Source organism: Montipora capricornis, chromosome 13 (genome assembly GCF_036669925.1).
Source record: "Montipora capricornis isolate CH-2021 chromosome 13, ASM3666992v2, whole genome shotgun sequence".
Taxonomy (NCBI): domain Eukaryota; kingdom Metazoa; phylum Cnidaria; class Anthozoa; order Scleractinia; family Acroporidae; genus Montipora; species Montipora capricornis.
In genome coordinates this window covers 45,460,394-45,487,893 of record NC_090895.1, presented here as the reverse complement: position 1 = coordinate 45,487,893, position 27,500 = coordinate 45,460,394, and the positions used below count along the sequence as shown (strand labels likewise).

Sequence of the window (27,500 nt, the reverse complement as noted above, 5' to 3'; positions counted from 1 at the left end):
AATTTTAGGTAGGATGCCGATAAATGCAACCAACAATTATATTAGGTCTACCATTCCCTGAAATAGTTTCACACCAGGATGATTCAACCAACTTTAAATCAGGTCGATGAATGGCATTAAGATTTTTCGAGACATATAACCCAGAACCACCAGCCTGTGTTGGTGAGTTGGTGTGAAAGAAATCATAATTGAGGATATCAACATTTGTCACTGTCCTGGTTAATAGTCTCGTTTCAGTGACAACTAAAATATCACGTTTACGGTTAGCAGAATGCAAAAACTCACTCAATAGAGACAAAATTTTTGGGAGACTTCTGATATTGCAATGAAACATGGAGAGACACTTTGATGTAGCACTATCAAAGAATTGATTCAGCTGAGTTAAGGCGTAATAATTAAAATGCGGATAATTAAGCATGTTATCAGGATCTTTATCAGCAGATTTATCAGGATTTGGAAGAATATTAAAAAGATCTAAATCAGGGACAAAGTCATAACACCAGTTACCAATCACTGCATTAAATTGAGCATCAGAAAGACTGAAAAATGGCAGGTACCTACAGTAGTTCGACTCACAAGTACTTGATTTGGCAGCCATTAATCAGGCGACTTACAAAAATCATCAAACTCCTCAAACGTGGTGAAACAAAACACAGAAGAAAACTCGCTCTCACGAAGATATATCGTTCCATTAGCTGTCCGTAGAAACGTGAAATTATTGTCTTGCTTGAACTTGTGCAATTTTCCAAATAGACGTTTCCTATAGGCGGTAAGCGATTTACTTATGTGTATCCTACTTCTAGATGGAATACTCTTTCCTATTTTCTCACGAACCGACTGGAGAGCCGAGGTGTTCTTCCCTATCAATTTCGTAAGATTTCTGTACATTTTTTTCTCGTTTGTCACGTCGTACGAACTTGTCGATAATTCTGTTTTTAACCTTCTTGTATCAGGCAGTCTGTGTGCCATCGAGATATCATTTAGACACCAATATCAACATCTATGAGAGATCCAACTTCTTGTACCAACTGTTTGGGATTATCCTGGAGAACACGTGGAACCCTAACGAACTCGAGACTATCACGCCGCAGGTAGTGCTGCACATCATCAATGCCTATCTCATTACCATACGTTGAGGCCTCAAGATTTGATATAGTATTTAACAAATCCTTCCGCGACTTCTCCAATTCTTGTTTTTTTTGGTTTGCACCTTGAGTAGCCAGCAAATTATCATACTTAGAAGACAGTGACGACTGATTTTTGCTCAATATTTTGAAGACGTTCGTTAACAGTCGCAATCTGCGATTGAAGTTGCTCTTTAACCGCTTCAATTTCAGACTTAATAGCGGGCCAAATTTCTTTTTCGCACAGCTCTCTAAAATGTTTTACGGTCAGCTCTCGTTGTCCTTTACCATACTTCATTAACTAGACGTTCTCCTCGCTTCCTTTCTTACGTAAACATTTGCAAGATCAGGAGCTCTTGAAAACGTGGCCGTACGCCATTATGCCAACCAGAAGATCTTTTAGATCTTACAACTGCGCTTTGAAAATTTATCTCTTTTCTTACCACTAAAGTCGCAACGTAGTGCACATTCCAAAGCAGTCCTTGTTGATTCACTGATGACTACAGACACAAAATCACTTGATCAATCTGCAGCACAACAACTGACAACAACGACTACACACGATGGTATTGCACCATCACTTAAAGCCAAGGTGAAATCTCCGATTTCGCTATCAGTCGTACCCGTTGTAAACTATGCAATGACGTAATGGTCTTAATTAATCTGGAACTTTCTTCGGGATATGTATGGTATGAACGAAACGATAATAACACTTTTAACAACTTACAGCTTTCTTTCTTAAAGGTCACGATTAAATTTAATTGGTCTTTTACATGAGTAAAGGGCTAGCAAATTAGTCACGCGAGTGACATAATTCAAGAATTACGTTATCCACTGCCATCTTTAGTACGGTGGTCATTTCCCTAGCAATGACAATTGCAACGTCGACACTTTCCATGGATGACGTAAAGCCTTTTTATGTATTCAATACTCGCTTCGAATCAAGCGCTTCAATAACACAACAAGGAAACATATTTTGTTCTAAATGAAGAGTGGAATATTCATAAAATTTTGCGTACATTAACGTTTTAACAGCTTTTGGTGAACAAGAAGAAATTTTAGATCTTATAACCGCGCTTTGAGAAAATGTGCTTGGAGGTCCCACTGACTATATGGCCGAGTGGAAGTTTGATTTAGCTCTCCGACAAAACGAAGAAAATAAACAACGTGCAGAGCAAGAACCGCGCTCGGCCCATGGCCGCGCGGGTAATGAGATAATGACTGATTTTGCGATTTTTGCGATTTTGCAGAAATGCTGCAATCAGAGAGCAACAACGAAAGAAGCTGAAAACCAAATTGATAAAAGGGTAACAATATCAGTCCAGAAAAATATTACAAGAAATATCACTAGAAACACATCACTAAGAGAATATATATATATAAAATAAAATAAAATAAATAAGAATTAAAAAAGGAAGGCCCAAAAAACAGAGGTTCAGACTTCAGGATTATGTGGCGCTGAAATCAATAAAGAGGACAAAGAAAACCCTTTTCATCCAAAAATACTACTTACGAAAATTGAAGAGGTTATGGCTTGAATGAGACTATGCCCAAATAATCACAAAGTTTGGTTGTATCACTATACACATCTCCACAAACAGAATGAGCAACAAAGCCAAACACTTTATTCGATCGTTTAAAATAAATAACACTTACAAGAATCTGCAAAATGCCTCTGAACTGTAGAGAAAAAAAATCATTTTTCCATTATTAGGGGTTCAACGTAGTTTTCACGGTTATTGTGACTTTTGAAAGCTCACTTGGTTTTGGTTAGATTAATTCAATTAATTTAAGCAAAAGTTCGAGCAAAAAGGAACGATAACTAAGCAAATAACAAATAAACAATACATCATGTATGTTTCAGTATTTCTTTTATTATTCCTTTGAACATGTTATTTTGCCTTTGTCGACCTCTGCCCTCATACGGGGATTTCTTGATGCTTATTACTTTTCTTTCCACCTACTTTAAAATAAAATGACTTAGGTTGAAATCATATTAACCTGTATTTCAATTTACCCTGCAACATTTCCACTCACGTTATTTTCAGTCGTGGCTTTAATTAGTTAATTTTATCCTTGAACTGAACATAGATAGAAAGTTCCATTTAAATTAAAGTTAGAACCGCATTGCTAAGCGTCTGCTCTTTATCACTTCACGTTTGTCAGACTCGGGTTGTATAACAACATTTTTTCTCCTTTCAGGTTGTGAAGGACACAAGATCTTGATCGAAGAAAACGGTACTCTGTACAGTCATAATAATCCATGCCACTACCACCGTCTATTATCACACTGCAACTGGACCATTGAACCGCAGTTAAGCTCCAAGCCCACCAAGACGATATGGATAAAATTCAATGCCTTTTCTCTAAATTCAGACTCTCGCTGTAGGTGAGTTGCTCAATATTTTCGTTATTGTAAGAAATTTTATCCAGGTAAGAGCGGGTTTCGGTTCTCGAATACGATTGCTTATCTATATCACAAGAGTTAGGCTGAAAAGAGAGCGAAGGAAAGACACGAAACTCACGATTGGTGGGTTCTTCTTCAATTAATATGGGACTCGTTGGCAAGCAGAGAGGTTCCGAAACTCTCCAATGGTTACTTTCTTCTTTGTTATTCTTTCTTCTTCTGCATCCTCTAATTGCTTAGTACTTAAACAGTACACTCTTAGTGCGCACTTACTTACTATAAAATGAAAAAGGATATTGACAACTTAAATTCCCTGAGAGTAGCCATATTTGGGAATGTTGAAAACAATGGGATTGTTTTGGGATTGTTGAAAACAGTGGTTTTCACATGATCAGCACCACTGGCCACGACATTAAATGGGATCACTTTGACATTTTAGCGTCCGGAAAAAGTGACCTTCACTGCAAAATTAAAGAGACTTTGTTCATTCAAGAGCTAAAGCCTTCCCTTAATGTCAATATTAGTAGTGAGAAGTTATAGCTGTTTTAGCTATTACTTTTCATTATGTCTAGACACGTACTGCTGCAGATCATTTTTCTCAGTCTAGGTTCCAGACCCCTATTGTTTACGATATATATATATATAGTTTTTAAAAATTGTAACGGTCACTTTTGAAAATGTGTGTTGACTAGCATACGAAACGTCACGTTTAACAATGCTATGATTAAGTGGTTTTGAAGTATATTCTCTTTGGGTGCCCCTACCGATCATTGTAGTTTGTCGATATTTAACTTCGATCAGTTGGCCCACACGTTCAAACAATATGACAATTTGCTAAGAACTAAGGCATTCATAACTATCAAAAGGGTCTTTCTGTCGAATGCATGTTTGACGCCGTTAATTTGTCCGAAAGAAGACATGCATGACGAAACGGGATGCCAAAACAAGAGCTATACTCCTAGACAAAACCGTTGGGAAGGTTAGCACTTTTGACGTCTTCTTTGCTTCTCTCCCCACCCCCCTGATTCAATGCTGTGCAAAACTGATCGGTTTTAGTGGGAAATTGTTGTGTAACCTTACAACATTGAATAAGGAGGGAGGGAGCTATATAAGAGAGGGTGAAAGTATTTCTTTTGCGCTTTAAAAAAAGCGGGTTGAAATACAGCTGGTGCGGTTCTTTTACATCACCTTCCCAACTACTTTTGTCTGTGATTGTAACTCGTTAATTCGCTATATTGTGGAGGATGTGGTTTCCTTCCCTCTCAGCATAACGGCCAGCATGTCGTTCGCATCGCCATCGCAAGGCCAAGGGACGTCACCAAAGGAAATGACGTCTGGTGATCGGTGTATAAATCTTTGGACCCCGACGTCACGTGATTGATGTTGTCATCGATGGACGCGCTTTTTGCGGACTCAGAAGTTCTTGCCATTCATCGTGGTACAGCGTGCTAATAGGTGTTCGAGTTCCTGAGGCGAGGCCTGTAGCTGTCCTGTAGTCACACCCCTCCTGCTCCATAATAAGGAATGTAATCGCCTCCTCTGCGAGAACGTTTTTTTATATAACTGTAGGAAAGAGAAAGATCTATCTGACAAAACTAATATCTAATGTGTTTACATACTTTGGTTAATTCTTTTTGAAATTTGTTGTTGTTTTGCGTTTTTTTGTCTCCTGCTGATTTACTTATAAGTATCTTCCGTGGAACCAATCTTGGGGTGTACCATTCGATGTCAAAATGGTCCATGCACGGGGGCACATCCTGCATGGAAGGCAACCACAGTGATCTGCAATAACACATGGAAATTAAATGGCATTTACTTGACTTCTGTTGAAATTCAAACCTTAAGGCGCATATCAAAAGTCAGAACTCGCCAGCCGGACCCGGCATTTAGAAAATGAAACAGGATTCTTTCGAGAGTTTTCGCTAAAACTCCATCACTGCCGTGCATACTATGCAGAAATAAAGGGATTTAGCTGGACATTTCTGATTGATAGAGGAATTCTCTTTCTCTTTACAAATGGTATGGTATGGTCTGACCGGCTAGTTCTGAGTAACGGAAAGCGACCTTATTTTTCAGGATATAATTTCTAATAGCTTTTAGGGTTGTTGGCTTCGGGAACATCTTGTTCAGTTCTTCTCTGACACTTTCTATAAGCTCTAAATACCTCCTACTAACCGAGTTCGAGGTCCGTACTGTAAGTTACGGACAGAGTTTTTTCCCCTTGATTTATGGCCCGTAAGCTTCGCTCTTGGGCCATAAATCAACGCAAAAAAACCGGGATCCTTAACTTCCAGTAGGGACCGAGAAAACGACGTTAGTAAGACATTTATTATATTTCTAAGGTTAATGCGGCGCGAGGGCAAGGAAACTAGTCCAAGTCAAGCAGAAGGTTCAACTGCCACAAAGATTGCCGTGTCAAAATCCGAAAAACTTAATCGGCCGCTTCTTGGCTGTTTGAAATATGAAATAATTGCTTGCAAGATTCAAACACTTCTACAAGTTTATGTAACAGAAACGACATAAAAAACTTGCAAGGGAATGCTTTATCGAAAGTTCAAACTTGCGGGCCGTACTGTAGAATACAGCCCACTAACTTAGCCAATCACAGCGCGCGTGCTATCTGAGAGACATTATAAAACTAAAAAATCTATTGACTTCATCTCCACCAGTGTTCGTAGTTTGGGTTCCTGGTTTGACTCCAACATGTTCACGTTCCAAAGAGATGTATCAAGGCTTTCTGTGGGTTGTATAAAATCCGCCAAATTAGAAAATTCCTCAGTCCTAAGTTAACGCACACAATTCGTCTGCCTTATTCCACACCCATTTGCGCTCTAGGTGCATTTCGTGTACAGTTGAAGGCGGCTGAAACCAATTTCAACACTTTCAAGAGACCTTGTTATTAGAAGGATAGACTCAGCAATACTTTATCGTGTAACAGCAATGTTTTGGTACCATGTGAAACATCAATTATTGCTGAACAAGATGCAGTCATTCTTGTACCGTAAAAGTTACCATGGTAACAGGAAAGCCTTGCAAAGACACCATATTTTCCGCTTTAGTTGCTTATATCTAAAAACGGTTTTGCTGACCCCAATTTTTTATTGGACAAAAAAAGTGATCAGCAGGCCAAGATGAAACTCTCTGCAAAGTTTTAAAAAAGTCTGTCAAGCGGATTCAGAGCTATCTTAGAGTTTCAATTAGTTAAAGTGGCTCTAAATCTGCTCCACAGAATTTTTTTTTAAACTTGGCAGAAAGTTTAATTCTGGTATGCTGATTACATTTCAGAAATAAAAAAAATGAGGGTCACCCAGTTCGTTTTTGAGATATGAGCAGCTAAAGCCAAAATGTGGGGTGCTTTGCAGGGCCTTCCTGTTGCCATGGTAACTTTGTACGTCACAGAAAAATGACCGAATCTTTTTCAGCAATAATTGGTGTTTGTTATGGTACCAGAACATTGCTGTGAAGTGATATAGAGTTGTAGTGTTGTCAATCCTTTTAATAAGAATTTCAAGTGTTGAAACTGGTTTGAGCCACCTTCAACTCCTTTTAGTCTATTAACAATCAAGCTTAATCAATCAATCAATCCATCAATCATTGATTTGATATATTAAAAAACTCCGGTTACCACATTACATTTTAGCTTATTGCCTACCGTCTTTTCCTACAGGGGTTTTCTTTTTGTGCCGAAACATTGATCCAGTGCAATTTTTACTCTTAATTAATAAAAGTTGCAAACATACCTTTTTAAGTTTGCATATTGTTTGTTCTGAATTGTTTTTCATTTATTTGCTCTAATATATTAATTTTAATTATTATGAATACGCGCGGCCATATGGCAAACTGTCCTAAACGCGCCTTTTTGCGAGCCAGACGGTAAATGCGCGGGCTGCAAATGCATTTGCCGCCCTAAATCTGATTGGCTGTAGACTATTAGTTTTTAAATATAAACTATCTTTTTGCTTATTGTTAACAGTCTTTTTAAAAATAGATTATATCTGAGTTTATCGTAACGAAAAATAAATTTTCTTTGACTCTTCATTAGCTGATCGTCAGTGTAGCAACAACTTTCCATACCATACTTTAAGTGAAGCTATGATCTTCGCAGGTATGAACGCAATTTTTACAATTGCGTAGAGAAGCCTGAAATATTCAGGACTTCAATGGGGTTTGAACCCGTGACCTCGCGATTCCGGTGCGAGGCTCTAACCAACCGAGCTATGAAGCCACTGACGTTGGCAGCTGGTCATTTGTGGGTTCCAATGGTCCCGTGAGGAATGAATCAATGATGAAATGGTATATGAAATGAATCATATTTGAACTGCGAATATTAAATCAAGTGAAGCTATGATCTTCGCAGTTATAAACGCAATTTTTACAATTGCGTAGAGAAGCCTCAAATATTCAGGACTTCAATGGGGTTTGAACCCGTGACCTCACGATTCCGGTGTGACGCTCTAACCAACTGCGCTATGAAGCTCGCGAGGCCACGGGCTCAAACCCCGTTGAAGTCCTGAATATTTCAGGCTTCTCTACGCACTTCTCTACGCAATTGTAAAAATTGCGTTCATAACTGCGAAGATCATAGCTTCACTTGATTTCATATCTGCAGTTCAAATATGATTCATTTCATATACCATTTCATCATTGATTCATTCCTCACGGGACCATTAGAACCCACAAAGGACCAACTCCCAATGTCAGTGGCTTCATAGCTCAGTTGGTTAGAGCGTCGCACCGGAAATGCGAGGTCACGGAATGAAACCCCGTTAAAGTCCTGAAATTTTCAGGCTTCTTTACGCAATTGCAAAAATTGCGTTCATAACTGCGAGGATCATAGCTTCACTTGATTTCGTATCCGCAGTTCATATATGATTAATTTAATATATCATTTCATTGTTGACTTTGTGCACCAGTTGTAATCTCGCATCTTTTTTCGGCACGCATTGTATTAAAGACGTAATAACTTACCGGTAGCTACGGTGTCTGATGTTGTTGTTGTTGTGTTGGTTATCACGTTCTTAGGAGATTTCTGATAATACTGATGAGAGTCTGTTTGCTTAGCTACGCTGGAGAACTCAGCTGAAGTTTTAATATTGCACAGGACACGTGGTCGCCCTTTAAATAGAGATTTGTAAGGGGGTGCGTATTTTCTCTCAAAAATGACGAAACAAAATATTGTTTCGCAAAGTTACAATTTATCATGATCCTGCAAGTACGATGGATTTTAAAAGTGACATTTTGTAATGCAGTTAAACGTTTTTGCAACTGTCTCATTGCAAATGCTCGGCCAAAAAAAAATAAAAAAGTTCGAAATGGTAAAATTACATTTTCGGTAGGTATGTTTGTGATTGAAATGCAATATTTTCCTGTTGTAAACCCTTTACTGTTCTTTTCTTACGTCCATTTCGCATGAAGCCGTGTGGCGACATCTTATACCATGTCACATTGTTAACAGCAGCACTTGAAACCATAGACAAGCTGCCTATTATCAGATTACATGCGTGTTGCATAATAGCATAAATTATGTGTCTGTACTCCTTTCGGCATGATACCCTTCTCGGCATTTTACTGCCCCTGAACTAAAGGAAAACTGTTCGCATATGGGATGTTGTCTAGGTGTGAAACGATGCTCGTGAAGATCATGACAATGCTCGTTAGCCAAGGATTTGATCTTGTTTACAGTATTTTGACTAACGGACACAAAAAAGTTATTAAACTCATCGACGACATAATACGCGTGGGAGCATCAATCAACTGAGATAAATTATAAGAGCGGTAAAAATTAACAAGTGCTCGTGCGTCCCGGCTGTCGCCGTTCAAAAGGCTGCAATTGAGGTCACCCAAGATGTAAATGGGAAAGTTGAGAGATGACATTAAAATAAAGTTTGAAGTAAGATCTGTGTCGAAGCATGATAACCGAGTACAAGGAAGGTTACGTTTATACAAACGTTTACGTTTATCCACCCTGGTCAGAGTTTTTCTCTGTTCTTCTGTGGGCCCATTTCCATCAGTAGGGCTAACGCTCACCTGGTTTATATGGGATAGAAATCTAGCACTTCACATTACCCTCTATTCAGTTAACTCTGTTCATGATAACCGAGTGTTTGGAGGTCTATGGGTGGTGCAAATAACGATGGACTTAAGGTTTCTAATTTCTATTTTTAGCCAAAGTTGGTGGAAACCAGAAGCAGAAATATACGACAAGTCTTTATAAAATTCAGTCTTGAAGGACTGGAGGACATAAACACAAATGCCGCCGCCATTTTTCTTTAGGCGGTCGACTCGGTAAATGTCATAAACCAGGTATTTCAAATTCACGGTCCGTGACAGAATCATCAAGCCAAGACTCCGAGATGGTAAAAATGTCGAACTTATTTGTCGGTATAGTCTCTTTTACAAGGACGTAGTCATGTCTTCTTTTGAGAGAGCGCACATTTTAACATCGCTGTTATTTGTCTTCTTCTTTACACCACTGGTCCGGTAGCCATCAGGTCCAGGGTTGGGCTAAATGTCGTGAATGAGCTAAATCACAGGTCTAAAAGTCAAAGTAGAATAGCTATAAAGGGTTGTAGCAAAGGTAGACCTATTGACTCTCATGGTAGAGTGTAGTCGTGTTTGCCATTTTGTGAGATGAAGGCATCGTAGCGATGATTCGCAACGTGGTGCGAATTGATGACAAGAACAATCCAAAATAAGACCAGGAAAAATTGACCCATCGCTAAACTCACAAAAGTCACCTTGACGATGAAATTCCAAGAGAGTAAGAAAGCAGGGGAGCCATAAAAAAAACCAAAACTTCTGCAAGGCCACAGCGCTTGACAAGTCGCCATCGCCCTCATGCCCTCTTCGTTCGTATCAATTTTATTCATGGCAAGTTGTTGCACCCTTTCCATGAAGAACGATTGGTAATAATCCAATGAAATGAAAGACACTGGCAACTGAAAATCGTCAGGTGCTTACTGCCAATTACCAGGATAACCGTTTTTTGGTTATTTCGATGTCCAGATGTTTCAGTAACTTCAGCGAATTGATCATTAGAGTTAGACTCACAGTAAAATCATCCCAGAAATGATGCATCCTTTTCGTCATCTAAAGCCACGAACGGATATACGTCGTACAAAAAAAAAAAAAAAATGGCATTGACCTTTTTTAAAAGCCATAATAAATTAGAAAACTGACATTACTTTCAAGAACCAGAGGCAATACACCATCGACTGACAAACAGATTTTTATGAACACAGATAATTATTTCCGTTAAGGTTGTGAAAACGATAATTAGGGACCTGTGTAATTGACTACGATTAAGGACGAACACGACTTTTAAATCTAGTTCACATGCTTAAAATAATCACTTTGTACATCAATCCTGTTTCTATAATATCCTTATTTGTTGTTAAGTAATAGGGCAGTGTGAGGGTTATGTGGAGGTGACTGGTTTGAAGTCTGAAAGTCGTACTAGTACTTGATCTCGTACTCGTACCCAAATTAAAGTCCCCTAATCATGACAGATTGACAATGGTCAATTTGTTACTGCCCTCCTAATTGAATACAAAAATTCCTTGTCTCTCTGTCACACTCGGTGTACTGACAAAGCCTATAAATATGGGGCTTCCGCTTGATCAATTAACAGTTTTTTCTCATGTAACTATAGTCAATTTGGTTTGTTACTTGTTCATTATAGGTCAGGAGACTTTCTCATAGTTACGGTAGGGGATAAAGACACCGTAATCTGTGGTTACATTGGGCCGTTTTCACTTGTAGTTCATGCCGAACAAGTACATATAACATATCGAGTTACAAGGTGGTACAGCTATTCCAGATTCTCAGCCTCGTACGTTGGTCTTCAAGGTCCTTTGGCAGGTACTGTATTTAACAGACAATTTACAACATATATTATCACGGTTATCCTTGAAACAGAATCGTGAAAAAGAAGCAAAGCAAATATTAAACGGATACACAAGGCTCGGAGATCAAGTACAGCTGAAAACATCAGCAAATAGCTAACCAAACATCCATTAATCACGCTTGTTAAGGAAAGAGTAAGCGATGTCGCGGATCCAGCCTAAGTGCCTTATTTCAACTTAGAATAACTTGGTTTCTATGGCATCTGAGATGAGCACGCAATCTGCTCACCACTACAATACCAGGCTTCCACAAATTACTGTTAGTTAAAAACCTATTATTTTGTCTAAATAATCGTCACTTTTCGCAGTTTTCATATTAACCCTTGATTTTCTGACAGGTGTTCGTCTTTCATTCTGGAATCTATCAGTTAGGAACGTTTCGTCATCATCAGTAATTGTGGAGTGGGCAACGTTTCCTCTAAATGTATCTGTGGATCATTTTGCGGTGATGTTCACAGAATACAACAAAAGTGTGTCAGTTCTTTTTCGGGTCAACACTTTATATCAACAATCCTATAATGTACAAAGGCTATTAAGTCCAAACCGGCTGTACAGATTCCAGGTTCTTGCATTTACCAGTACCGAGGAAAATGAAACTTATTCCAGTGAAATCAAGGCAATCATGACAAGCGAAGGAGGTAAGACTACGAACTTATGCACCATTGCAATGCCACTGAACACTTGTTCTTTAAGTACAAAACATCTTTGAAGTCTGTTTATTCATCATCACAGTGGTAAAAATGTTGTGGACTCAAGAGGCTGGGGTGAGATACAGTGTAAAAAGGTACAAAACCACTCCTTTTCAAGAGTGAAATTTACCCTCTCAAACTTTACTCCTCTTGTCAGAGTAATATTTACTCTTTCTCCAGAACACATTTACCCTCAGTACTGTAGATCTACTGTAGCTTCATTTCTAGTCAGATTTCTCATAAAACCACAAAAAGTTCAAATTTTCAATATTATGTAAAGAAGACCAGGCATCCAGACCAGGTTTACAATGAATCATCTAATACTGGTAATTTTAATCATAAGATTGCAAAGGAATGCACATGATAAATATACATATGCAAATACATCGTAAAAAATCGCAGCTATCTTTATTCTAATTACCCAGGCAATAATAAAATGGCAATAAGCTGAATGTGTTCTTGCCTTCAACAAAGATAAATTGAGTGGTTTGTATTTGATTACAGATTGCAATGATTGCTGCAAAATGTAATTTCAATTAGAAAAACGAAAGCATACAGTATACTTGGATAAACGTAACTCAGTATTATAACAAAATTGGTTTTATGTACATGTAATACAAGTCAGTTCTTACACTCAGAAAGAAGTCAAACGTAAAAAAAATTGAACATGCCTTAGAATAACTGATGCAAAAACTTCTCAATCGTTTCTTTACCTCTGCGTTCTTTTTTTTTCCAACAGAATTGTTTCCAAAAAGAAAAAAAAACTCTGAAATTAAGCTGATAAATAATAAGAAGAAAATAGTTGTTTCAAAAAAAAGGAAAATAATAATTTGAGATGAGGCTGACAATTAATATTAAAAACATAGTATGCTTACAGCAGAGCAATCGCTGTAAATGAAAGTTTTAACAAAACCTTGCTTTCTGCCACAAGGTAAATGGCTCTAGTTCACTTAGTGTACCAGAAGCAAAAATCCTTGCAAATGTTGCTTTTAAAACCTCTGAGTAACCATCGATTGACTCATCATCCTTAAAAGTAATTAAAGAGAATAATGATTAGTATAACCCCTTCCAAAAATTAAGATTATTCCAGAATATTCTAACAAAATAGGAAGAGAGCACAAATTTAATACATCCCTAATCCTGAGAAACAAAAGAAACAGGCCATCCATTTTGGTGTACCAAACAAATAGAAAAACATGTAATACTTGCATGAGATTATATACCTGTAACATCTTTTTGATTCATTGAGTGATGTGACTTAGTTTACTATCAAATTAATTTTGTCACAATGATAAAACTTAACATATAGTGGTGGAACTCATGGAACAAATTTGACAATATATTGCCGGATGTTGTTGAGGCGTGGTGGCCTCATGGTTAGGTGCTCAACTCCAGAGCGAGTGGTCCTGGCCGGGGACATTATGTTCTGTTCTTGGGCAAGAGGCTCTACTCCCACGGTGCCTCTCTCCACCCAGGTATATAAATGGGTACGGACGAATTTAATGCTGGGGATAACTCTGCGATGGACTGGGATGCCACCTAGGGGGGTGCTAGACCACCCACAGGGGTGCTAGACCGGGATTAAAAGATACATCCTAGTGAAACTTACCATTAAAAGCGATGCAATGACTCTCGTCGATGATTTCACATGCATTTTGAATTTTTTTTGTTCCATTGTACGAAAATTGTGTCGATAGTCGTTGAGAATCTCCTCGGGACTTCAAAACACCAGTTTATACTTAAGCCTTTATATGTTGTCTCCTACCTATGACGCTCTATTATGCCACGAAACGTGACACCAAATATTTCATGAGCGAAATCAGTGGAACAATAGGCCATTTCCGAATTCATGTCTGCCTCCTCTTCAAAGGGAGTCTAAGTGCGAAGCTTTTCTTATGAAAATTAGTTTTCATTCATATGTAAAGTAGAACTAATTACCATAACAAGAACTTCGCACTTAGACTCGCTTTGAAGAGGAGGCAGACATGAACTCGGAAGTGGCCTATTACGAAGACGATACATATGTAGCATTGCAATCCTCTCCAAGTAAACAATCAAATGCGGGGCTAGGTCAAACGTCAGACTTTTCCAAGCTCCGGCTGGAGCAGACACAAACACATCTCTGCAAGGCAGATATTCTCAAATTGTTTTTGCCTGATAGTCGCGCAATTCGGAATATCCGATGGCCTTCACTGCATATGGGAAACTTTTTGATCGACAACTTCCCTGAGGTCCACGAGGACTACTCTGATTGGTCTAGCTCAGCGACCGGTTTTTGGGTCGCTAAAATTGGCGCCAATAGAGTATGAAAAGTCCTTCGTTCCGCGCGCCATCTACATGAGACGAAGGACTTTTGGAAAGTTTAGACTTTCAGCTGTTTGACTGCATTACAGCTTTTTACAGAAACATGCTTCAAAGGGATTTTTTCATGGTAACAACCTTTTCTTTTATCTGGGGTTTTCTCCAACTCGTCGCCCATAGATGATACATGTAGTGGTGTGTACTGTATGTTACAAGAAGGCATCTTCTTGGCTAGCCTCATCACTTTCTGTAACCAACTCTCTGCCCAATCTTCCCAGCAATTTCTTAATGAACCAATTCCCAGCAATACCCACCTCCATTTTGAACTGTTAATCAACAATAAATAATAATATCTTGAATATGTGAAAAGTTTCAGTTTTTCTGGAAAAAAAAAACTTCATAGGCTCAGTCACATTCCAAACAAAAATTATTACCGGTACTTACAGATAAAAGATTTCATAAGAATTACATCCAGATAATAACAATCAATATCACATGCCTAAAAAAAGTACTGGTAATAATAAAGCTGATCATTTCTAAGGTCTATGACAACTGCAGATTGCCTAAAAATAGCGATTTTAGGTTTAGGGTTATGGTTAATTTGTGGTCTGCATTCTGCAAGTGTCAGACACCGTCATTTCTATTATAATATCATTTGTGTGAAAAGCAGACTCATTAAAATTTCGCTCTCTTTTCTTCAACACTTTCACTCCCATGGGGCTCCCCATTGACGAGTAAAATCGTCTGGCGTTAGACAGAATAAAATATATAATTCTCAGTGGCCCTTACGGGAATGAAAGGGATAAACGCTGATAATAATACTCTCAGGCATTAACAAACTATTTGCATTGAGTAACATAGTTTAAATGACAGTATAAGCTTCTGAGAAGGAATCCTTTGTCATCAGGTAATTTGCTGTGACAGCACTCTAATACCAAATAATTTGCTTAACCATTTTATTTAAAGCTTCATTATTCTTATGAGATACATACCAATTTGTTAATGCACTTAAGCCAAATTAAATGGCCGTTGGAAAAAACCAGGATCGGATCGGACCGGACCGAATCGGATCGTATCGGATCGACAAAACACTGACCGGATCACAAACAAAAACCCGGCCAAAAATAGACGGTCACCAGACAACGTGCTGAAGACAGGAAAAGTCGAATTCTGTGCCTTTCTCTCTTGTGTGATCGTCTCCTCATTTATTGAGACTCGTCGAAATGTTTTTTTTTTTTTTCTTTTTTTGGAGTTGATTACAGATTCCGAAGAAGAATTATGAAAGATACGATGTGACGAATTCACGTCAATTAGCTAACTGACTGCGTGCACGACGGTCTTCTTCTTCAAACATGAAAACTGACAACAATGTTTTACTTTACTCCAGTTCCTGAACAGTGCACAATAGCCCGATTTAGCAACAGAAAGGGAACGTCAGTTTACGAAGGGAGAACCTGCAGAATAGTTGGGATTCCACTCGACTAATATGGCCTAACATGGGAACTTTTGCTGCGCGCGCCATCGTCAACTGACATTCACGTTCTGTTGCTAAATCAGGCTATAGTGCAATGGTCAGGGACTGGTCAGTTTTCATGTTTGAAGAAGAAGACCGTCGTGCACGCAGTCAGTTAGCTTATTGACGTGAATTCGTCACATCGTATCTTCCATAATTCCTCTACGGAATCTGTAATCAACTCTGAAAAAAAAAAAACATTTCAACGAGTCTCAATAAATGAGGAAACGACTACACAAGAGAGAGAGACACAGAATTCGACTTTTCCTGTCTTCAGCACGTTGGCTGGTGACCGTCTACTTTTGGTGGGGATTTTTTTATTGATCTGGTCCGTGTTTTGTCAATCCGATCCGATCCGATCAGATCCAATCCGGTGCGGTCCAGTCCGGTCCGGTCCAATCTGATCCAGATTTTGCGAACGGCCAAATTAAATATCCTTCCCTCACTAATTTGGCACTTAAAGGTGCATGTGAAAAGTGTGAATTCCACATAAGCTTACATTAAATTGTCATTTTCGAATTCAGTAAGGCCCGATTCAGATGCCGTATTTTCATGAGCCGAATTTAATACATTGATAAAGTACATGAAAAGTTCGGCGTCTGAATCGATTAAGAACGGCTATTTTGATTTGGAACGGCTCAGCCGTTCTTTTCGCCTGGCCTAGAAGGGTATTTCCGCTTTAGCATGGCCGCGGATCAGACTTGATGCAGACGTCGAACTTTTCATGTGCCAAACTTCATGCATAAACCATGCCTTCTACATGAAAATCGCTGACAAAATCAACTGGTTTTAATGGGATTTGAAACGGCTGTAGATCGGCCGAACTCGAATAAACGAGTTCGGCTCATTAATAGTACGCGGTGTCTAAATCAGGCCAGAGACATCACTGCCGCCCCAAGCTCAGTATGTGCATGGCCGACAAAAATATAAGGATTTGTATGGGAATCCCGATAAAACGCTTGAGAAGATAATTATGTGAAAAAATTGTCAATTAAAAAGCCTAACCTTACTGCCATTGTTGGTATCTTCCTTCCTGTGTGGTTATTTTCCAGATTCGACGCGATTTGAGCCATTTCTCAATTTCGTGGTTGTCAACGGTATAATAAAAACTAAATTCTCAGGTGCCACTAATTTGAGTCAAATATGCCTAGATAAATTGTTCCCACGGTCACAATTCCACATCACAATCAATTGACAAAGATTGAACTTTCACCTCAACCCACCATCAATCAATAGCAGTCCCTCGAGCGACCTCAGGCGGTAATATTTCAGGATAAAAACTTTCGAAACGTACGCTTCCACAACACATAGGCCACGGCTTCGACCGTTGATAACGAACTGAGCCTTACCGCGGTGGCAGACCGTAGTTTTGTCAACCGCAAATTTCTTTATTCCCCTGGGTCCAGACATGACTGCATTTACTCAAGCTATGTCTCGTAGGATATTGTGCTTAGCATCTGAGAGAAAACAGTGGTGTCGGTAGACCCAGGGGAATACAAAAAATTGCGGTTGACAAAATACGGGAGCAAATTTTATTTGCATAGGTAATGTTAATTCCTTGAAGGCTTGATAAATACAGTTACGATCGTGATGAGCCTACTACGTACAAGTCCTATTAACTAGTAAAAGTGGCATGAATGCCCAAAGGTTTGTTCACTACGGCTTTCATTCTCGCATCTTTCAACGCTTTCCGGCTTCCTGAATGTGTTTTTGAAGTTTGTCAACACGAAGGAGGCGTGACTGTGATTGGACGACTGGACTGGACTCAGGGGAATAAAGAAATTTGCGATCGTCAAAACTACGGTCTACCACCTCCGTAAGGCTCAGTTCGTTATCGACGGTCAAAGCCGTGGCCTATGTGGTAAGGAAGCGTACGTTTCGAAGGCTGTTTTCCTGTAATATTACTAGCCTGCGAGAAGCCTACAAGTGAGCCTACAATATTGCCGCCTGAGGTCGCTCGCAGGGCTGCTATTGCATTGATGGTGGGTTAAGATGAAAGTTTAATTTTTGTCAATTGCTTGTGATGTAGAATAGGCCACTTTGGAAAATACCATTGTGCTTTTCGTTTGTGCGCTCAAATTTTGAAAAGGCATTGTTTATTTATTTTTTTTTTTTGTTTTTCTCTTGGGACCATTGGAAGTCCCTAGAGAAACTGGAAACAATGCTTATGCAAAATTTGGGGGAACAAACAAAGAGTATTATGGTATTTTCCGAAGTGGCCTATTGTGACCGTGGGAACATTTTATCTACGCATATTTGACTCAAATTGGTGGCACCTGATAATTTAGTTTCCAGCCTTGAGATTTTATTATACCGTTGACAACCACGAAATTGAGAAATGGCTCAAATCGCGTCGGATCTGGAAAATAACCACACAGGAAGGAAACTACCCACAATGGCAATAAGGTTAGGCTTTTTAATTGAGAATTTTTTCATATAATTATCTTCTTAAGATTTCTATCGGGATTCCCATACAAATTCTTATTATTCCATTTTTGTCGGCCATACTCACACTGAGCTTGGGGCGCCTGAAGACATCAAATATTATCTCAATCTAATATATAATTAGTTGGGACACTTGAGCCGCACTTCGATTTTAACTTACGAATAATGCCTGCTCCCTCTTTCCCCTCAATTGATGCCTTAGAAAAATTATACTGTTCCGACTTTTGTCGACATTGAGGGCGGGGGAACACTGTCCCAACATTTATGTCTTAGATTGCTGCTCATAGTTCAGTTAACGCTTACCTTTTTGCTTGAGTTTGCTTTTTGCTTGTAAGCATTTCCTAGCTTTGGATCAGCATTTAAAGGGTAAACAAACAAGAAATCGTCAGCTAAAAATTGTGATCGTTAATTCAAACTTAAACAAGATGCCAACAAGGGCGTATCCGTGGAATGCGCAAACACTTAACACCAATTATTAGTATTTAACACATTGTGACAATGTCCAAATATGGTCATTACAGCTTGCTCAATACTCGTCGTGCGTTCTCAACAGGTATCCTGGAAAAATAGTAGTTTGTCCAGCTTTTTTTCTTTCCAATAAACGTGCTTTGTCATCAATGTGTTGAATAATAAAACAATTATCCTGCTCAATCTTGCGGAATATCTCCTGATTTTAGCCAACTCGGTCTACGGCCTCGTCGGCGAAGCATCAGGTGATATTCCGAGCGATTTCGCAGGATAATTATTGTCAATTGTCCAGTTACAATGAACTTCAATTACCGGTAAACTTCGGAAAATGGCGAAAGATTACCACAAAAAAGATAAATTTGTAATATAACTTGAAGTTGTTTGTTGTAAAAACTCATTACTAATGTTACTAAATTTGCAAATGCGAACAACGAAGCCTCATTAGCGGGTTATCAGGATACGGGACTTTTTATTTTATTTTTTTTAAAGGAGACTTTATTCAAATCCCACAGTTTTACTTGCTTCCTTAATTCCGTTAATCCAAAAATTACAAGATCAGCTCTAAATCATCCGAAAAACTTATTACAAATCGCAGTTATCATCCCGTATTCGAAGTCCGTTTCCGTAATCCTGGTTTCATTCTTTGCAAACTGTTTAACTTTGCTGTGGCGAAGACAAAAAGAAACTTGTTCCCTGAAAAATGTTTAAATCTGCCGTGGCGAAGACAAAAGACTTGTTGCTTGGAAACGGTTTAAATCTGCCGTTGCGAAGACAAGAGGACTGACAACATCTGTACTCCATTTCTCTCAGTGCTCAAAAATCTAAACTCCGATAATTGCGTGTTCTATAGTCCAATTCTTATTTCATTTTTTTTTTTACAATCTTGATAACTTGAAAGACTCTTGGTACCAAACGTTCCACAACAACTTGAAATCTCGTTAAGAAAAAAGCTCATAATCTCTTGCTTAAATCCAGTAGTCCGGTCCGGGTTCAAATAGCCAAAACTCTCTCTATCATCGATTCAAAACTCAGCAAAATCTACAAGTAGTAAATAGTTCTCAGAAACTACAAAAGTCTGTCATGATCCCGCACTCGAGCTGATCGCTCTCGAAAGAACAGAAAAAACCGAAACCGTTATGTGCCTGCCTCTTAGAAAAGACGGTATGTAGTACAATGGTACTTGACCGTAGCCCTTAGCCGAGAAACTAATCTTAGCCAAAAGGCCGAAAAGCGATCAGGATGCGGGATATTTAGGTAAAAACAATTATAGGGATACGTGGGTTTTGACTGGGGGTGGGGAGGAATTGAGGAGATACGGGATATTTTTTAGAGTAGGAACGCACTGCGTACGTGTGGTTGTGCATTAACTTGACAGTGTTATTTCAGGAGATTGTTTTACAGTGCCATGATAGATGTCTTTGCTAAATACCCACTGAGAAGACATGTGGTTCAGTAAAATACTAAACCCAGGAAGATTGAAGACAATAAAGTAAAATAGAAAAACATTTGCCTTCAAACTTTTTTTTCAGCACAAGCTTAAGCGTGTACTCTGAGCTTCTGACAACTTTCCAATCCCAATGCTCACTGAATTGAAGCCCTATCCGGCGGTTTTATTATGTGGATGTGAGACCTCAAAATATGCAACTTGCTGTCAGGAACATACGACCAAAAATTCTATTTTAACGCTCAAATATGCGAACTTAGGAAGGTACAGATTTTGTTAGCCTGCTTTATTTAAACCAAATATTGACACAAAAGTAAATAAATATTGATATATAGTTTTTAAGGAGAGCAGAAGGAACTTTAAGGAAGTGTCGATCGAGAATAAAACAACTTGCCATCAGCAACAGAATTTGCGAGATGAAAGCATCACAAATTTTGTGCCACGAATATAACAAGTTATCATCAGCGAAAAACATTTCGGGAGATTTTTGTTACGTTCCAGTTTTTCGATCGTACTTTTGGTCGTACAAGTAAAATCACAAAATCGAAAGTGACATCGATTTCAGCGGCCGCCTGTGATGAAGTAACCTTGCGTGTTTAATAAAGTCCGAATTGAACACACAGAACATAATCTTTGATGCTAGTCCAAGTGTCAGCTAAAGTTAAGCACCTTCGAATGGGGTTAGTACTTGGATGGTGGTCACGCAACGCTCCTCCCAACACAAACAACTGCTGCTTTCTTTTGAACTACATTCCTTTCCCTTTGTCTGGACTGCGTGGCGAATGCACGTGATAATGAAGGGTTGCACCAATCGCTGCTCGCCTTTTGATTTGAAAAATGACGTCCTGTTATTTTCGCGCGTAACCTCAGAGATTTCACCCCGTGTGAAACTGATATTGATAGACGGTCGCTCAAGGTGCTTCACTTGTTCTTCAGCAGCCTCTGCAAATGACAAGATAAAGATATTTGGGAGACGTTCCGTACATCTGAAATTATTCGATCTGCGCCTGGTGTGGATGTGCGTATTAACTGTTCGGAGAGCAGTGACCTGTTTTTGCGAATTTAAATGCTACCAGCGTTAAATAGTGAGGTTTCAAGGTGCATCAGATATGCTGGAAAAGATGAAGAAAGAAGTAGAAGAGGACTTCAACGCCAGAGAAAATCTAAAGAAAAAGCGACCGCGGCGATTAAACGAGAGAAGAGAACAGTCATGTGCCGGAAAATCGGGTATTATGAAAGACTGTGCGAGCTTTACTTCGGCGAAAGGAAGACATCAATGTAAACCAAAATTGAACATTTATTTAGCATTGAATAATGTATACATCATGTGAACAACATTCGCTCTAGGCCCCAACATTTCCTTGAAAATTTGTGTGGTTTCCCTGGATGCTGTACCGGTGTTTATCAGGAGAGCATAACTCAACATTCAAGTGAGTTCACTGATTTAGAGGCGATTAATGATTACATGCAGAAGGTCATGAGCTTCTATTACATATGGTTTAGAAAATGTGACCATTTATTTTTAGTGTTCATCATTCAGCTATATTAACACTGTGTTCCGGAGATATAAAACGCCGTTATACCGAATTCGTTATATGCAGTTCACTTAAGATAGGAAAATGACATTCAATACGAAACAAAGAATATATTCTTAACCTACTATTGTCTTAAAACATCAGCTTCCTTGAAAGACACAGGACTTAAGTTCTCACGATACACGTGCTTTCGCATCATCTCAGTTTCGCCATCTTTCATTATTGTAATAGTATTCATTATTTTAAAACCACGCTCCGGGTGTACCAAACACCAAGGAATAGCTTCCACTCTCTGTACTGGGACGGTCGACCTCACCTTTAGAGCTTATAGGGAATTTAAGATCTAGGACGGCGACAGTCGACGAAAACGCCACCTCAAAATATAACTTGGCTCTACCTTAAGTCTTTCGCGATTATTCAGTCTAGTTCGCGTCGTACAATGTGGGCAAAGTATCCTAAAAATAAATCGGTACGAGCGGTTTCAAATTTTAAATAGAGAATGAAGGATTCTCTGTTGCACTGCTTACGTTGTCGTCAAAACTTTAAATTTGGTGATTTCACCATTCTCGTCACCAGAGCCTTGGTTCGACCCAAGGCTCTGGGAAACTCTATCCAGGAGAACATGCGCCGTAGGGTTCTTATAGCCAAAAACTGGCTATTGGAACTTTACGGCGCCTGCTCACTCCTCGCGCTAACATGAATGCACCAATTAGAGACGCTTTTGATTGTTTTTCACGAAAACCAATGAGAAGACACTTTGTTTCAGGGTTCCCTAGAGCTCTTCTCTCGCTCAGTCAAGAGAAGAGCTCTGGGGTCGAGATTGGTGATTTCACGTCGTCGTTATGCAGAGGACCGCATGCGCAAACATACTTGCTAAAATCCGTGCTGCACTTGCAGCACGATTATTTATGCTCTTTTAACCAATGATATTAAAGTTTGTTGCGTTGTCGTAGTCGTAGCCGTCGTCGTTTCTTAAATTCCCTTATATTAACGGCGCTAACTTCAATACCAGTCAAATAATTGATCTCATCGCGTTCCATTAGGTTTACCAGCAGTGGGGAAACAACAACGATGCCGATTTCATCGCAAACGAGTGGAATACTGAATGGCTTGATAAATCAGAGATTTTCCAATTCCGTTGGTAGATTAAAAAATACAGCTTTCATTTCTGATGTCTATTTAACTGTGGAATTTAAACTTTGAAACCGTCATAACAAAAGCTTCCACAATGGTGGTGTCGCCGATAAAGGTGAAGTTAAGACTTGCGCTCTGATTGGCTTATTTGCTTTAGCGCGAATGGTTTCAGGATATGAGAACCAAGCTCTGGTTGGTCTGATAAAGGAAAGGAATGTAGTTCGAAAGAAAGCGGCCGTTGTTTGTGTGGGAAGGAGCGTTGCGTGACCACACAAAGAACGGCTGCGTAGGAGACCACAGGTACCCCAAGCTCGATATATGACCATCTGTTTATATGATGACCTTTGCATTGTTACGTGACTCGAGCGATTTGCTTATTTATAAGGATTTGTATGGGGAAAATAAAGATTGTTTCTGTGACCTATGAAAATGTAGCGACTTAAATAAAAATCGTCTTACCTTACTTTAGTTGAGTGTTTTTTTGCTCCTGTGTGGTCTTTGAGCCAATTTACGGCCATTCCTGTTAGTTTTAGAGCAACCGGTTTGCTCCCTCAATATATACTAACCAAGGTTGGGTACTCTCACGAAGCAGTCGATCCGATCCGTCGAAGGAAAACGGCCGTAAATTCTCTCCAGCAGCTCCAGTCGCCTCGAAATTCCGGGTAGAGCACGGACGATAGTTAATTTTTCCTTCCGTGGTCTTTGCTTGGCGTCGAATCTTCTCAGAAGCGGAATAAAACGTCGGCAATCTCTGAAAACGTTCCTGTTTTAGCCATCGAAAGAGGCTTTGTTCAAACTTCGCGTTACCCCAACGATCAAAAGTTAGCTTAGCGACCCGGCCAGAGACTCGAATTACTTTCACTCCGGGTGGGAGACAGTCCTTTGCTCCCATCAAAGATCAATACCCTCGTACCCCGCAATTCTCAATACAGTCAATACTGTCAATACTCGTTGTTGTTCATCTGTGAAACTAAAGAAAGACTTTTGCTGTAGGATTTCAAGGAAGTGATTTTTGATGGGAGCGTTTTCCTTCGGCGGATCAGATCGACTGCTTCGTGAGAGTACCCAACCTTGGTTAGTATATATAGAGGGTGCAAACCGGTTCCTCTAAAACTAACAGGAATGGCCGTAAATCGGCTCAAAGACCACACAGAAGGGAAAATAAACTAAAGTAAGGTAAGACGATTTTTATTTAAATCGCTACATTTTCAAAGGTCACAGAAACACTGAATCGTTATTTTCCCCATACAAATCCTTATAAATAAGCAAATCGCTCGAGTCACGTAACAATGCAAAGGTCATCATATAAAGAGCTGCTCATATATCGAGCTTGGGGTACCTGTGAGGAGACTACCGTGATGGCGATAGCTAATTCGTTTTTCTTTTTTTAACTTGATTTCATTTTTTTTTTTTTTTTTCGTTCGGCGGTTGAAAGCTATTTTCTTATTAAAACGGCTCAAAAAACAAACTGGTTCCCAATAAATACTGGAGAATTCCTTCTATGCAATATACTTCTAATTAAGTATTCGTACTATGCCAATAATAGGGAATTTACGAAACGACGACGGCTACGACTACGACAACACCACAAAACAATAAGGGTCGTTTATACGAGAGAAAATAAGCCGCGGCTTACTCTGACCGCGGCTTACACAAGACGCGAACACCTCGTATAAATGGTACAAAATCTACGTTCTCGGCTTTCTCAAGCCGCGGCTTATCCTGGCCTTGGAGTTTATACTCGTATAAATAGTTCCTTTCGCGTATTATGTACGCCGCGGCAAGAGTAAGCCGCGGCTTATTTTCTCTCATATAAACGGCCCTATTATCTTTGGTTAAAAGAGCATAAATAATCGTGCTGCACGTGCAGCACGAATTTTAGCACGTATGTTTGCGGTCCTCTGCTTAACAACGACGTGAAATCACCAAATTCGACGTTTTGACGACAACGTATTAATTAAAGCATGCAACAGAGAATCTTTCATTCTCTATTTTAACTTTGAAACCGCTCGTACCAGTTTATTTTTAGGATACTTTGCCCACATTGTAGGACGTGAACGAGACTGAATAATCATCGCGAAAGACAACGACAACGTATTAATTAAACCATGCAACAGAGAATCTTTCATTCTCTATTTTAACTTTGAAACCGCTCGTACCAGTTTCTTTTTTAGGATACTTTGCCCACATTGTAGGACGTGAACGAGACTTATGATAGGGCAAAGTTATATTTTGAGGTGACGTATTCGTCGACCGTCACCGTTGTAGATCTTAAACTCCCTAATGTTCACAGTGGAACACACAAGAACGAAACAAGATCTAGAAATAACGCAGAAAATTCTCCTTACCGTTAAAGTGTGCCGTTCTCAAAGAAAAAGCATCTGTTCACTTTATCGAATAGTAAACTACAGTGTCAATCATGGCGGGTGGAAAGGTTTGCTTTCATCAAAATAACGGAAGTGCGTCACAGTGGCCGAGTGGCCTTACGCTCTCTAAAGTGTACCGTTCTCAAAGAAAAAGCATCTGTCCACTTTATCGAAAATTTAACTACGGTGCCAATCATGGCGGGTGGAAAGATTCCAAATCAAATGTTTGCTTTCATGTAGATAACGGAAGTGCGTCACAGTGGCGTCACTGTAAAGATTTGGAAAAGTATAGGTGTTCTAATTGCGGCTGGGAAGTTTGGAAATACTATCGGGTATAAAGTAGTTTCACCCGATCGGTGCTTAATGCAATATCCGTTGGGTATCAACATTTGCCACTACCAACAAAAAAAATAATAAAACCGCCAAGCACTGTCCCGCCGACTGCCCCGCCGAAATCTGTGAGAGCTGCAGCGGTGATTGCTGACGAAAACGGCTCACTAGTTTCCGGTCTGTTCTCTAGTGTGTTTTCCAAGATGGCGGAGGGTAACAATCTTTCTTTCTTAGCGCGTCCTTCAATTAAAAACGAAAACACCCAGCAAGATTCAGAGCGGCCTCATAGTATTAACCCTCACTAAAATGTGGAAAGATACCGGCCTTTATTAACAGGACTTTAATCCTGTAAAAGTGTTGACTTAGGAGGAGGGGGGAGGGGGGGCGGAATTAATTTACTCAGTTATCATTGTTGGAATACTAACTAAGAGGCGCACATTTTACTGCGTTTAGTTGTACTCCACTTTTTCGCTTTAACTCCTTGAAAACAAGGAATTAATCAGTGGATTCCACAAAACTAAAACAACCCCAATTCCACATGTTAGAAAAAATATATAGGAGTAAAATCAGAAAGTAGAGTATTAAGAGGGGTAAACTTTACTCGGTATCCCGAAAAATAGGAGTGAGTGGAATTAACTACAGCATATTACATTACTCTGTAGGGAGAGCAGAATTTACTCTTCCAAAGTCACTTGAGTATCAGCTAGTAAGAGTATAATTTACTCTTTGTGGAGTTAAAATAACTCCTCTGAGGAGTACATTTTACTCCCATTTGTTTTACTTCACTTTTTCACTCCAGAACTGGAGTGAAATTGACTCCTTGAAAATATTAGTGTTAACGAACTCGTGCAGAGCAGTGATAAAAATATACTGTCTCATTTTTCAGCTCCCAGCGTTCCACCCCCAAATGTGCGCTTAAGGAACATACAAGACGGAGTTCTGGTACTTTGGGATCCCGTGGAGTTTCAATACGCCAATGGTCAGATACAAGGTTACAGGGTGTACTACAGGAAGCAATATTACTATAGCGATGTGGAAAGGAATAGCACTACTGACGCAAACGTACTTCAGGTTGCATTACGGGATTTAGAGTCAGGGAAGAGGTACGAAATAACGGTAACAGCTTTCACCTCAGCTGGTGAGGGACCTCGATCGCAGAGGCTCACAATCACCTATGGTGAGTGTTAGAATAGCTTAATTAAGGGAAGACTAACCTAACTACAGCATTAATAAACCGTTTCTCTCTTAAAGGGAAAGCACAGCCTAGAAAAGTTTCTCTGAATCGAAAGTTCTTTACCTTTATTAGCATACTTGACCACTCATTTGGGCTTAATGAGTTTAAAGGGGCTAGGTCACGCAATTTTAGGCAATTTCAGCATAGATCAAATGGTCATAGAATTAACTGAAATAACAAAATAACGGCTCCAAACTATAGAGGAACTCAAACAAAACACAGGAAAGCTAAGGAGAGACAAGGATGGACAAAACTGGGGAGGATTGAAATGGATTGCATTTGAGTAAATTTGAAAAACGTCGACCCACCTTTTTTCCAAATTTACATCAGTTTATATCAAAATGTCATTTAAACAGCTGGAAAATCATTCTCAATTGTTACGTGGCCGTGATTTTGCAAATGAAAGACACTTGCTCTGCCAATTTGACGTTTAGAGCTCATAACTAACAAAATGAAACAAAATTACCTAAAACAGCGTGACCTAGCCCCTTTAAATAGCCAGCAATAACGCTTCAAAAATAGGCAATATTAAATTGAAATCCACCATCTTTGTTTTTGTGTGTGCAAACGAGGCTATGACGTAGCAACAGTCAAGGATTTCTTCGT

General features: G+C 39.3%; 1 protein-coding gene across 1 annotated transcript in view; it reads left to right on the top strand.

Moving 5' to 3' along the window:
• LOC138030011 (uncharacterized) overlaps positions 1-27,500 on the top strand; it is a 137,279-nt gene that overhangs the window by 36,040 nt on the left and 73,739 nt on the right. The window contains 4 exon segments of the mRNA XM_068877864.1: positions 3,327-3,513; positions 11,213-11,391; positions 11,774-12,073; positions 26,547-26,837. Coding sequence (XP_068733965.1) covers positions 3,327-3,513; positions 11,213-11,391; positions 11,774-12,073; positions 26,547-26,837 — 957 coding nt within the window.